Raw genomic sequence first — 14,805 nt, 5'->3', positions numbered from 1 at the left:
AAAGTGTTTCTGAAGAAGAGAAATTTGTTAACATCGAGTATAAATTTAAGTGTCAGGAAGTCGTTTCTGAAAGTATTTGTATGGAGCGTAGTCATGTATGGAAGTGAAACATGGACGGTAACTAGTTTGGACAAGAAGAGAATAGAAGCTTTCGAAATGTGGTGCTACAGAAGAATGCTGAAGATTAGGTGGGTAGATCACATAACTAATGAGGAGGTATTGAATAGGATTGGGGAGAAGAGCAGTTTGTGGCACAACTTGACTAGAAGAAGGGATCGGTTGGTAGGACATGTTCTGAGGCATCAAGGGATCACAAATTTAACATTGGAGGGCACCGTGGAGGGTAAAAATCGTAGAGGGAGACCAAGAGATGAATACACTAAGCAGATTCAGAAGGATGTAGGCTGCAGTAGGTACTGGGAGATGAAGAAGCTTGCACAGGATAGAGTAGCATGGAGAACTGCATCAAACCAGTCTCAGGACTGAAGACCACAACAACAACAACAACAACAACAACAACAATAATAATAATAATAATAATAACAATAAGAAGAAGAAGAAGATGATGATGATGATGATGATGATGAATATGAAGAAGAAGATTTGTATGATCAAGTAAAACCAAACATAAAATAATATCTAGCTAAAGAGAAAACGCATGCACCTCTCTTCAGGTAATCATAGAACAAATGACATATCGCTCTATGTATCCACATAAAATAAAATTAAACAGTGGAAAACCCAGGATGGAATGTACCAATATTATGAAAAGCAAAGTTGCTACTCACCATATAGTGGAGATGCTGAATCACGGATAACCTTTTGGCCAACAAGGGCTTACCCTTCAGCTGTCAGAGTCTGCGGTTTTGTGTGTGTGTGTGTGTGTGTGTGTGTGTGTGTGTGTGTGTGTGTGTTTGTTTCTTTCCGTCGTCTATTTTTCGACAAAGGCCTTGTTGGACAAAAGCTTATTTGTGACAGTCTTTTTGTTGTATCTATCTGTGACTCACCATCTCCACTATATTGTGAATAGAAACTTTCCTTTTCATAATATTAAAACAAAATTATTCATTTTCATTTTCCAAATGACACACTGCTTGGATTATCTTGACAAGGCACTAAATCATAATCTTTTGTCATTATTGTTTGAGCTGTTATTTGAATAAATAGATAAGATCCAGTCAAATGTACCTGCTTAATGTCTCCATGAAGTAACTTCAGACTAATCCAAAGTCCGTGCCCTTTATGGTCTCTTTGAGGGACTTCTTTTAGCAGAAGTATTCGACGAAGCGTTCCATCTAAGTTATCACGTTCTGCACATCTGCAAAACAAAAATTTCTTTTTCACATGGTGTTTATCAAACATTTGCTAAGTTAGTCCAGATCATTTTTGGGGTTAATTAAAGAAGAGTTAATTGTTTCAAACATAGCAGTTAAAAGCAGGAAAACCTACATTTACTGATAAATAAGAGCAGACTTACTATTAATTTTTGGAACTGCAGTAATGATTTGCCAACAGCCCGCGAGTGTCGGAGGCTGCACACACCAAGCAAATGTCAGGCAGTGCATCGAGCAGCTGTGTTGTGTGTCTCACCTACGTTCGGCAGTCACCTATGAGACGCTAAGCGCACACTCCGCGCCGCCTTCGAGGTGGAAGGACGTGCTTTGCGTCAAATGTACCACCGAAAATGGCGATTGCTGATGTTGGGAGAAGAGGCGAATGCATCTTCTGTCGTGCGACTACATTATAAAGACGCCAACGGCCATACCATGTTGAATACACCAGTTCTCGCCCGATCACCGAAGTTAAGCAACAACGTCAGTACTCATATGGGTGACCGCCTGGGAACTCTGGCTGTCTTCGTTTTTTGCTTTTTACTCGCAACCCCTGCCAGCCCTCTTTCCATACCACCTTTCTGTTGTGACAAAGATACGTCCTTAAGCTTTTTAAACGACTGCTCCCCTGCTGTTACAAATATTTAATTACCTGATACAATTTCATGCTTTCTCCTTGTGACAAATAACTTAACCCTTTTAGTGCCAAATACGATCTGATCGTGATCCAGATTATCGGCGAGAAATGCCAGTAACGATCTGATCGTGATGCCTTTCTCATTCGCTAGGAAATACTAACAACTTTGCCTTCAAGCGCGGAAAAAATGAATGAGAAAGGCATCATGATCAGATCGTTACTGGCATTTTTCGCCGAAAATCTGGATCACGATCAGATCGTATTTGGCACTAAAAGGGTTAAGACTATTTGTTAGCTGCAACATTGTTCTATAAAAAACTTCAATCATTCTACCAAAAGTTGAGATGTGTACAGTCAAATGTCTTTGAAAGATCACGAAATATCACTTGGTGGTATTCTGTATTTTAATGGATGTCAACTTTGGTGAGTGTATGTGTAAGTGGCATTCTTAGTATAGCATTCTTTCTCATTCTTTGTAATTTACTGAACATATATTTAATGAAGTTTCGGGATTTCAGCCAGGTGAACAAACTTCTTGTTTCAATATTCTGGCGGACAAGTATTCAGGCATCTTGAGGTGAGTGTTTTGCACTGGAGGCTGCTAGTTCACATTGCTAACTTTATACCAAAAAATGGTACAGAGATGCAGGTGCAGAGGCAGCTACTACATGAGTGCCCTCTGTTGAGTTTTGTGCCCTGTTTGAACACTGCCCCACCTATGACATGCAGGCACATGCATAATGGTAATACTACTTGTATGTTCTCTGTCAGAATGTGGGCTCACAGAGTTAAAAATTCAGGTGTCAAATCAATAAAATTAAGTATTGTTAGGCATCTCATTAATCATAAAATATTTTCTTTCTAAAAAAAAGTAAAGAAATCAACAGGTCCCACATCTTATTCAGTTGAAAGCCACCATCACGATTAATCAGACCTTCCGTCAAATGTATTTCCACCAATTTCTTAATAATTGAATCCCAGAAGGATATCACTGAGTCCAAGATTTTCTTGGCAGAAAAATCCATACAATGCTAAGCTATGGCTGATTTACTGGGCTGCAAAAGGTGAGTGTGGCACTCACGTTCAATGAACCTTTCATGTACTGTGCATATTGTTTCACCACACTGCCACTGCTTTGCCACACTACCACGGTATTCTGTAAATTCCAGCCCTCTGCAATTTCAGATCATCCTTTATCAAACAGAGAAGAGCACAAATCTTTGTAGGTGCCTGGAAGATTACTTTGAAATAATGTTTTCTTACGATTCTGCCCAATTTCAACAAAATATTGCCGAAATGTGGGAGGAATGTCATGGACTTGAACAGCTCCTTCTTCTCTTGATTTTGTGGGTGGTCATGTTTCTTCCTCCTTTTAAGCTGTTATCATATTTCAGCACAGATTGTAAATGTTCCATTTCTTCTGCAAGACTGTCTCTCTATCACATGCAACATGTGCCCAGCGCTCCAATGTTCGAAGGACCCCACATAATTTGTGACGGGTGATCACAGTTAGACACCTATAAATACAGGTCTGTATGTGTGGGCTAACAGTAAATGGAATGCCCCAATGATCCATCCACTTTCCGACTGACCAAAACGTCCAGAAATGGTAGACAGCCATCCTCCTTCACTTCAGTTTTAAACAGGACATTCTCATGGATAGATTCATATGCTGCAGAAAGCATGAGAGTTGTTCTTCACCACAGCGTCACACTACAAAAGTATCACATCAACACACTGCCAGAAAACTTAAGTTCTGCCACATCAAAAGCCCTCTCCTGAAAGTCTTCCATACAGAAGTTTACTGCCAGAAGGGAGAGAGGACTACCCAGAGCTACACTGCCAATTTGCTCCAAACATTTGTGATTCTTCAGTTTCTCCTGGCGTATTTCTTGTTTGAACAGTTCACGGGTGTACTGCCGGTCCATAGTGTCCAACGGGCACAATATTTCGGCGATCAGACCTGTTGCCATCGTCAGGTGTGCTGACGAAAGCTCCTGAGGGCGGGCAGCCGTATTAAATCCCCTCCCCTCACGAGGCATTCTCTCTGTGGTCCGCACCCGCACATCGGCAGTCGCTGAGACGCTAGCATCGGCGTCTGTGGTGGCGTCAGTGTAATTGCCACATCCGCCCTAGTCGCCCATTCGTTTCCTTTGTTGAGTGTCTTTTTTAGATGGAGGACTAGGGCGGATGAGGCAATTACACTGACGCCACCACAGACGCCGATGCCAGCGTCTCAGCGACTGCTGATGTGCGGGTGCGGACCACAGAGAGAACGCCTCGTGAGGGGAGGGGATTTAATACGGTTGCCCGCCCTCAGGAGCTAAGTTCGTCAGCGCACCTGACGATGGCGACATGTCTGATCGCTGAAATACTGTGTCCGTTGGACACTATGGGCCAGCAGTACATCTGTGGACTGTTCTTGCTCCAAACATTCAGTGTTGAATGAAAAGTAGATTAAGGAAAGAGCATGATGAAACAGAACTGTTATATCGGCTTTGAACTTACTGCCAATGAAACCACGGGTGGAAGCCTTGGGAAGTGTAAGACGAAATCGAAGCTTACTAACAAGTCTGATTCACTGGGTTAAAGTGACATCAGGCTATTAATAAAATCACAAGAGTTGTGAGTATGATTAAAGCACTTTCATGGGAAAGTCTCAGTACAGAAGCAAGATTTCTAGCCAAGTTAAGTGTAAAGAGTGCCGATATTGTTCACAGTAGGATGTAATAGAAGACTTTTTTGAATCTTCGGAACACCCTATAAACTCGGTGGAGCAGAGTTCTGAGGTCTTAATCTTTTTGCAGAAAAGAAGAATAATTCAACAACACTTTTTTTTTTTCTTTCTACTCCTCCTGTGGGTCTTTATCAATCTTTCAGTATATTAGTTCACTCAATAAGCTATAAAACGTCTGGTCATAGATGTAACATGGCTATAGCACAGTGACAATCCCCTCACCCAGGGAAAGGGCCACCATCTGAGGATCTCCTCACAACTTCTGCAGTGCAGCCCTTTCCACAGAGGAAACATTGCTCTTCTGCGGTGAAACTCTCAGTAGTACATGACATGTTTCACACTTTATTTCTTCTACAGTGTCAATTGTATGATGTCGAACAGCTTCCTCAACAACACTAATAAAATCAGTTAAAGGCAAGATTCTAGGTGTAAGTGAGAAGTTCAAGCCATTCCCAATCACGCACAATGTCACATTGTCTGAAACCTTATCTGTAAAACTTACCGAAGAGTGTCAAAAAGTATCTTCATCTTCTTGTGATAACATTGCCAATAGACAGGCAAATTTCGAATATTGTCCTGAAACAAGACTCCTTATGGACTCAGTCCAACTCTCAATTGCTATGCTTGCCCTATGTGTGATGAACTTCACAATGGTGGTCTTGATAAAATGGGTCACTCTGGCAAATGTTGGAATGAGGCCATTGTCCCAGCACTTCAGTAAAAAGCACAAAGAACTTTATCTCACTTGCATACTATGTACTTGCCCAACCTCCGGGTATATTGTTATTGCCAAAGTGGGATGTTATTCTAGAGTACATTCTCCTCTTCCTCCTTCCTTGCCTTTTCGCATTTCTTTATAGCGTCAGAATTGTTACATGGGTTTTGGCAATGTTAGTGACAGCTGGTGGCTTGGTGCTTGGTGCCCTTCATGACACCACCACTCCGCCGCCGCCGCCGCCGCCGCCGCCGCCGCCGCCGCCCCCCCCCCCCCCCCTCCTCCCTCCCCCCACTCCCCCTGTATGGAATTTCTCCATCTACCTACATTTAAAGTTAATCTCATGTTCAAGTAGTGAGACATGTTGTAAATGTTAGCACAGTGTGTATTTGAAATGGGATGTGTGTATTAGCCCAGTGTTTATCTAGGTTAAAAACCACATCCAGGCTGGCCAGCTCACTAGCACTCATTGTTAATCCACGAGGCAGATTCAATCTGTGGCAGGCCTGCCAACTCAAATTCCGGATGCAATGCGCTAACATTCTAGGATTTCCAGATGTGCCCTATTCTTGAGTACACTCATTACACAAATATTTTAGAAACTTTTGTCAGCAATGAGTAAGTTTCATTTTTTCATTTTTATCAAATTAAAACACACTATTTACATTTTTAAAATAAATTCTGTTATATGACAGGAAACATACAAAACAAAGATGTGAAAGAGAAGGAAAAGTCAACGCAAACACTTGATTTCATAAAAAACAATGGATAAGGAAGTGTCCAGAGCATCTTGTGTCTTTTAGAAGCTCACATTTTTATCAACTTTTCTCTTCCCCAGCACCTACAAGTTCCTGTGTTTCCCATTTCTTAATTTCTCCTGATGATGGGAACGTTAATGATTTTCAAAAGCTAAAGACTCAAGTACACTTGGCAGCTTGTGAGACTATTAGTCCTATTGTAACTTTTCTCAGCACCTTCTAAACACGCAAACTGTAGCATATCATTCCTGGCTGTGCCAACTGGCTTACAATCTGCACTTTGTGGACACTGTAATGAAGCAAGCTGGGATAATTTTAATTCCCCTCTTGTTTTGCCATCTCCCTCCTTAAAAATTCATGTTGTTCTTGACTAATTACCATTAACACACGTGACTATAACCTGCATTTTCATTTTCATAAAAGAGAAAGGTTGGCCCTCAGTTTTAAAGAATACAACATCAGATCCAATTTTGTGCCTAGTTCTATGTATGTAATTGATTTTATATAATTTATTTTGACTATTCCTAGTTGGTATCTTTAATTATAGGGAGAAATGAGTAATTGTTTTGCAACTTAAATTCTACTGTTGACGTATAACCAAATATAAATTCTGTACTAATTATAAACATTTGGAAGATGAAATACTAGTAATTTTAAAGTATCTATTTGGCTCTATTCAAAAACATGTTAGCAAAATCAGCCCTGAATTAATTCCAAAGTAATTAACAGCTTTGGAAAAAGTATTGGTTGTGTAATGGTATTTGTTAATTTCATGATTTAAACAAATAATTTGGCCTAACTCTTGCAGTATAAGAATTTTTGATTTATTCAGTTAATTTAATGAGTTAAGTTTTAATTGCAATTTCTGTAAATTTAACTTCAAAAAATGTGTAGCTACAGCACCTATTATTGTGATGATATATAAGGGCCCGATTTTTGGTCACGGGACAGTCAGTCCATGGCCGAGTTTCAGACGAGGAACCTGTGTTAACTAGAATGACAACACTGCTTCAACTTAACTGTGGAATAAGTGTTAAACAATTAGGCCATGTGTAAAAAACAATGACAGTGTCTGCTCAATACGTATCTTTCTATTCTTCAAGAACTGTAAACCTTGTGGTTAGGCTTTTACTGCTCGTAGATGTTCAATAGGAAACTATTGTGGCAGTATGTGGAGCTTTGCCTGTTAAAGATAAATTAGGCTTATCGAAAGGTAAACAATAGTGCACTGGCCTTATAAATGTGTATATGGGGGGGTGGGGGGTGAAAAGTGAAAGTAAAAGTAAAAGACAGTGAAACGCAACTGTGTATTTGTTGGCTACATTATTTACAGTAGTCAGTGTCCATATTAAAAACCCCATTTTTCATCCAGTGTAACAACATATTACATCAACACCGAGGACAGCAAATGAAGAAAATAAAAGCAGGTGGAACCACTACAACACTATAGCTGGTTTTACAGTATATGGTAGCAAGGGGGCTTTGTCCTGCCTGGAGGTGATGGGTAAGTTTTCCTGAAACCCTTCTAAATGGGTTGCGGTCAGGGCCCACTATGCTTGCTTAACAAAAGAAACTTTAGGTGTTTTCTAGCACCCATTGCAAAGAATTTTAAAACATCCTAGTGGAACACATCTCTTTCTAGAGAGAATTAGTGGGAGCAGGGACTGACCAATGCGAAAGTCTCCATTGTGCAGTGGAGGCTTATGCACCTGAAAGCATAAATGTTGGAATTATTTCATGGAGGTGCTAGGAGTTCACAAAAATGAGGAAGACAGTCAGTAGCCCTCCTACATGTAGAAGGTGAGTCATGGGCACTGTAGGGCTCCTACTATGGAAAGCTAGGAAAAGTTCATAAGCACGTAGTCATGCACAGGCGTGGAATTCTGCATCAACTTTGTGTTGCACATCAGCAGTGCGCCACATATGTCCGCTGCCAACCTGATGTTTCTGCTGTGCGAAGTTACCTACCTGTCACCCGCATGCGTGTCTTCTCTGGTAGTTGTGTATACAAACAAGATGGGCACCACATGTCACGAAACTGTGCTATACATGCCATTTGTACTAGGCTCTACCTGCAGGCACCAGCTATGCTTCAGTGCACTAGGAAATGGAGGCACTGCTGACAGTGAACAAACACCATCTACACACCACATGGACAGAAACGAACTTCCGCCTACTGGGTACATAAGGCCAAGGCACAGCCTCGGCAGGCCAGTTGCAGCTTGAGCTGTAGTTCAGTACTGTGCACTCACCAGGACAAACAGGGTGCTCCACTGCCCTGCTTCAATCCATTGTCATGCATACACGACTTCACATGGCCCAGTTCCTCATCGGACACTGCAATACGGTATGACACTTCTCACAGATCTGATACCTCATCAGCACACTTCGAGTTTGTTATTCCAAGTGATCGAATGATCTTTCAATTGTGGTTTTTGTAACAAAGATCACAGTGAATTTGTTTAGTTAATGAAACTTTTGTACGACAACTTCAGAATCATCTTTGAAAACAGCAAGCAACCACACACAAAGCACAGGACAGAAAAGCGATAATGAGTCATCCTCTCATGTGTGTTCATTCCTGCAGTTGTTTTCCCTTTTCTCGCCTGCTATACAGGACATTGGCAATGAAACTGTTTTCACATGTGGTTTATGGTTCTCGCCACGTTAGTTTGTTTGCTGGCTCAGAGACCTTCCAGTGAATAAGCTTTTGCTTGTGTGTGCCCATTTGTTGCGATGGGGACAGTGTATTTTGGTTTATATTGTTGTCACACCCTATATTCAGTGGTATTAGTCACATTCTGCATATCTCCTGATGATGTCTGTGCGTCAAAAGGGTTGTTTTCTGTTCATGTGTTGTTGTCAAAGGAATTCTCTAGTTGTTGCTGTTGGTCTATATTGTTTTCAATTGTTCCTTTTTTATATTTCTGTCACAGTCCAGTGTTATCTTTGTTTATGGTTTGAGTGCGATTTTCCATTATCATGCCTGTCCCATCAGCTGAGCTGTCTTCGTCTAACACTGTTTGGTTGCAGCAGCAGCAGCAGCAAATTCAGAAACTGCTACAGGGCGTAGCTCACCTCACTCAGTTTTTGGCTACTACAGCTGTTTCTCGGCACACAGCCACTGAACCTGTGTCGCTTTTTCGTATGTTCGACAGTCAGAAAGATGACTTGAGACCTGTACTGTCAACAGTTGGAGTTGCACTTTATGGCATACGGCATACAAGGTATGCAACACAGCATCAATTTTCTTGCCAGTGTGGGTGCAGAAATTGAGTTTCTGTTGTCAGTTTCTTTGTGGCTCTCATCCAGAGGACACAAACCATGAATTGTAAGTTGGACACTTAAATGTACACTTTCACTATGTCAGTCTCCCCCAGCCACACAACAGGCGTGCCACGTACTTGGTTAATATCAGACAGTCTTTTTACTGTTTTCAAGTGAGCTTGTTCCTGAACAGGGTCCAGACAGGGCATCCATAAGTACTGTGTGTGGCAAGCTGGCCCACTTGAAGTCAGGTAGGTTGCAACACGGTTGGCATGCCATGTGGTACTCCACGCCTTGTTCCCAAAAATATATGATGGCAGTACAGTTACTCTCGGCCCAGCCCTTGGCTGCGACACTATCAGATGCTGGCTCTCTCACCATTGGTGTAAGTTTTATCAGTGCCAGCTCTGTTACGGCTAGCCCTCCTTTCGGCATCATGCCTGTCGGTGCTGACCCTCCTTTCGCAACTCAGACTGTCGCTGATGATGCCAGCTGTGTAATCAGTCCAGACGTCACTGGCCCTCTTCTGGCCAGCACTTATGTAGTCACTCCGTCTGTCAGTGATGTCTTCAGTCCTGTCACCAATTCGGATATCACTATCCCTGTCTCAGCCAGCTGACTCATCGTCACCAACTGGGCCGAGAATGACTCCAGTCTGGTTTTCGCCCACCCTCTTCCGGCTGTCCCTCCTGACAGTGCCAAGCCTGTCGGTGATGACGTCATTCCTGTGGTCGGTCCCCGTGTTGCTAGCCCTCCAACCGTTGCCAAATCTGTCTGTGACGACTGTGGTCCATTCGTCAGTCCTCACGCCAGTGGTCCTGTTCCAGCTGGCTCACCTGCCACTGCCTACCCTGTCTATGTCCACGCCAGCTGTCTTGCCAGTGTGTTCGTCACCACCTGTGCTGCGGGTGATCCTCTTACCACCGCCACCATTGCCATGTAAGTGGCCAGCCCAGTCATTCCCACTGGCATTGTCACGGTTGCCCGTGCAGCCATTCCCATCGCTGCTGTCAACCCTCCCACCAGCCCACCGTCTCGACCTGTGCTGCCAATTCCATTGCGTGTTCATTTGGGTCCTGGGTTGCACTTTTTTTTCTGAAAGTTTCACTAACAGCGCAGCAGATGCCCAGCCTTCCCCCGCCAACTGTGACAGCCATTTGCCATTCCCTCTATCTTCACACACACAGCATGCCTTATTTTGTTGGGACAATCTTCATTGTTAAGTGTGGTTCACTTCTTCATTTTCGTGCAAGAGGCGCTGAGCTTTTTCAGTTGTTCTGAAATGTTCTATTCTTGCACATCAGCTGCCAAGGGTCTACACCCCACGCTCAGTAGTCTTGTTCATTGTAACTTGTACTCAGGGGTTTCTGTCAAGTCAAGGATTCTGACTTAATATATTGCTTTTGATTCTGTTCAGTGCTGTGAACTTCAACACCAGTTGTCTGTTCGTTATTCGTAGTGACTACGGAGGTTGCTCCCGTTGACGAAACAATGTCAAGGGAGACGGTTCGCCACTGACTGCTGCTGTCATTTGCCCGTGTGACTGGGCTGGTTCAATGCCTTCTTGTCAAGCTCAATCGCCTCCTCTGGCACCTGTGCCTTTGATGGCTCTTGCACCATCTCCCGTTTAAGTCCACACGCTGCACCCCAATCGGTCTTCAACAGCCACCCTGCCTGGCCATTCATGCCTCTTCTCATCCACCACGCCCAATGCCACTCCGCCCTTCTCACCACCATCACAACACAGCAGCCACGGATGGCCTCCTTTGAGATGGCATTGTCATCTCCTTTCTCAGGGGGAAGGGATGTTGTTTATCGGCTGTAGGCTGCATACGTTGCTGCCAGCCCTACAATTCTGCCGCGCAGAGTTGCCTGTCAGTCACCCGCAAATGTCTTTCCCCTGGTGGTTGCGTATACATATGAGACAATAAGCTGCCACTCGAATTCAAAAATCTTAGCAGTAATCCACACACTTTCAAATCGAAACTGAAGAGTTTCCTCATGGGTCACTCCTTCTATTCTGTCGAGGAGTTCCTTGAAAAATTAAGATGATTCTCATTGTATTGCTGATAGCGTTTGCTTAAACTTATGGACTGATTTTCTTTCAGGTTCACGAACATTTATTTTTATCTGTTATTACTTTTTATGTTGTAAGTTTATGTACTGACACGTTCCATGACCATGGAGATTTGCTCCTCAATTTGGTCCTACGGAACTTGACATTTTAATAAATAAATAAAATAAGACAAGCATCACATGGTCATGACCCTGTGCTGCATATACACAGTATGTTCATAGGCCATTTGTACCAGGTCCCATCATGAGGCAGCAGCTATGCTTCAGAGCCGCATCCACACCAGGAAACCAGCAGCACTACTATCAAAGAACAAACACCACACACACATCACATGGTCAGAAATGTACTTTCACCTGCACCTGCTGGGTGTATAAGGCCAAGCACAGCCTCCACCAGGTCAGTCGCAGTTCGAGTCACAGTTGAATTCGCAATTCAAGTCGCAGTTCGACTCTCAGTCCAATGCTGCGCAGTCACTGAGGCAAGCCAGGATAGTCCACTCTACTTTGCACCGTTGTTGTGCCTGCGCTACTCGATGTGGCCCGGTTTCTCAATGGGTGCCGCCCTACAGCCATAAGGGATGACTCTTTCCGAAGATCTTATATCTCCATCAGTAAACTTTGTGTTTGTTATTTCAAGTGATCAAACAATTTATCACTTGTAGTTTTTGAGACAAACATCACTGTGAATTTGTGCTGTTAATAAAGTGTTTGTATTGAAACTTCAGAATCATCTATGATCACAGCAGCAACCACATATAAAGTGCAGGATGGAAAACTTTGGATTTTTCTCAGCGAGTGCTCTACTTTAGTGAGTGTGCACATGCTCAATAAGAAGTCTCTTATAAGAGAATGGAAGCAGTAGCTAGCTGGAGGCGATGTTAAATGAAAAGAACCTAACCTCTGAATTTTTACCCTAAGTTACAGTTGCCATGATGGCAATATGAACAGTGAAACAATGCCCTAACTTATGACTTTGTAACTATAAAATAAGAATGACATATTCTTGACTTAAAATTCACTAAGCATTGAAGAATTTATGTAAAACGCAGGTATGAAAAAAACTGTGGAACGATGAAGATAGTACTGCACACTGATACAAAATCAGCTGCTTCATTTTTTGCTCTGTATACATAGCATTTGTGGTAGGATAATGCAATATACTGGGTCACTTATTTCTGAACAAAGAAACTGCAAAAATAAAATTAAAAGGCTTAAAGCGCGCAAGCGCCCGTGCACACGCACGGGCGCACACAAAAGAAAAATAGGAATAGGGAAAGATAACAGGATATGGATGGGAGGAGAGAAGTGAATCCTGTCTGGTGTGGCACGCAGGGACTAGAAGGTGGCAGAACAAAGCTGCCACGCACTGTGTCTGGGGTCTGTGACAATGGGAGGGGGGAGGAAAGGGAAGTGCAAAGGAGAGGAATAGAGAAGGGGAAAAGATCAGTGGATGCAGTGGCAGACTGCTTTTCATCTCGTCCCTTCCACACAAAGTCTCTTGAGGGTGCATCTGGCCTTCTAGTCCCTGCTCACTTTGCCAGGCACTACCCACATCTCTCCCTTCTATCCCTCCCTTCGCCATCCATCTCCAGGCTGCCGCTTTTGCTCAGCACAGTTGCATTCAGGGCAGAGTGGCTGCAGATAACAATCATGCGTGCATGAGGTGTGCTTGCTTTTGTAAATGTGTGTGTCTTTCCTCTCTGAAGAAGGCTTTGGCTGAAAGCTCAATGTGTAACAGCCTTTTCGTTGTACCGGTCTGCAACTCAATCCGTACTTAGTAGCAGTCTGTCCTTTTCATTCTGCAGGATGAGTCATAAAGGACTTTAGAACTTTGGAATGATTTAGAAATTTATTAAGATAACTTACAGAATAGTCCGGTATGTCATTTTGTAGCAAACACCTTCAAGTTCCACATAAAAGTGTCAAGTGTCATTTTGGTTCAATGTGACTACCATTTGTGATGTGGCAAACTTCCCATGGTAATAAATTTCTCTGCGCACTCAATACAGCAAATTGGGTGTAACTTGCGCAACGGCAACGTAGATTCAGTTTTTCGTGTCAACTAAGTTGTTTGGTAGAGAAGGAACATACTAATGGTCCTTAATGAAACCCCATACAAAGAACTCCAGTGGTGTCAAGTTTGGGGAGCGAGATGGCCACACAATTAGTCCTTCACATCCAATCCGACGATAACCCATCTGAACAAAATTCTTGTGCCAGGAGTAAATTGTACACCTGCTAGAAAGTTCTTTACTGTATTTGCTGCAAAGTTTACACTGAATGATTGTTGTAGAGTTTGTTTCATGAAACCAAAACACACAGCAAGCATGCTATACACTAGTGAAAGTAGCCATTTTAATTGTGCACGACACTGGTGCTCCTGGTGGCAGAATGGGGCACTGATGCAGTATGTGAATAGAACTTTAGGTGATTTGTTACAAAATGACACATTTACCAATTGTGTAAGTTACCTCAATAAATTTGTAAATAATTCCCAAGCTGTAAAGCCGTTTCTGACTTGATATTCTAACCTGGACTTTCCCTTGCACTGAGAAAGAACTGAAAAAAAACTAAGCACTTACTAGGTGAACTTGAAATTGTCAAGTGACAATGCTTATCAGTGAAATACTTACAACATATGATGACAATATTAGTGTTCAGTCCATGTCCATACATTAATCAAAGAAAATGATCAATCTTTAGTATATAATAGACTGTAGCACAGCCAGTCTGTGATACTAATATTTCTTGTTTCCCCAATTACACCAGTCTCTTCACAAATTAATTACTCTAAACATCTAGAATGTGTTGTATTTTTCCTTTCCAACTTTAACTAATTGATGCTTGTACAAGACAAATAAATAAACAATGGTTCTACACCAAGTAATATTTTGGTAGATAATGTCATTAAAACACATAACCTCAGCACTACAAAGTTTGTTATATGGCTTCTGTATGGACTATTTATGAAGAATACATTTCCAAGCAGCATAAATATGTAACCATCTATGTTATATCCTAGCCAGTAATGCCACCCGAGCCCGCTGCCAAAAGGTTGGCAGCATCAAAGTCCGGACGCCGTCCACATAAGCAGCGCCAGCGAGACAGGAAATCGCCGCAAGTCTGCGCGCGCCACCGCTGGCTTCTGGTTTCTTAAGCGCTGGAGTCGCGAGCGCTAGGACAGTTCTGTATTCGCCGCTCAGTTGTATACTCGCCACCGAATTGTGTACTTGCTAGTCAGTCGTGTGTTCATCGCAGCACAGTTGTTGTTTGTCGTCAGCCGA

General features: G+C 42.7%; 1 protein-coding gene across 1 annotated transcript in view; it reads right to left on the bottom strand.

Annotated features, from left to right (window-relative positions):
* LOC126473544 (dedicator of cytokinesis protein 1) overlaps positions 1-14,805 on the bottom strand; it is a 420,590-nt gene that overhangs the window by 325,129 nt on the left and 80,656 nt on the right. Inside the window, exon 8 of the mRNA XM_050100670.1 lies at positions 1,189-1,318. Coding sequence (XP_049956627.1) covers positions 1,189-1,318 — 130 coding nt within the window. The remainder of the gene's footprint in view (positions 1-1,188; positions 1,319-14,805) is intronic.

Source organism: Schistocerca serialis, chromosome 4, assembly GCF_023864345.2.
Source record: "Schistocerca serialis cubense isolate TAMUIC-IGC-003099 chromosome 4, iqSchSeri2.2, whole genome shotgun sequence".
Taxonomy (NCBI): domain Eukaryota; kingdom Metazoa; phylum Arthropoda; class Insecta; order Orthoptera; family Acrididae; genus Schistocerca; species Schistocerca serialis.
The sequence above is the reverse complement of the archived record's forward strand: the minus strand, read 5'-3'. Positions and strand labels throughout refer to the sequence as shown.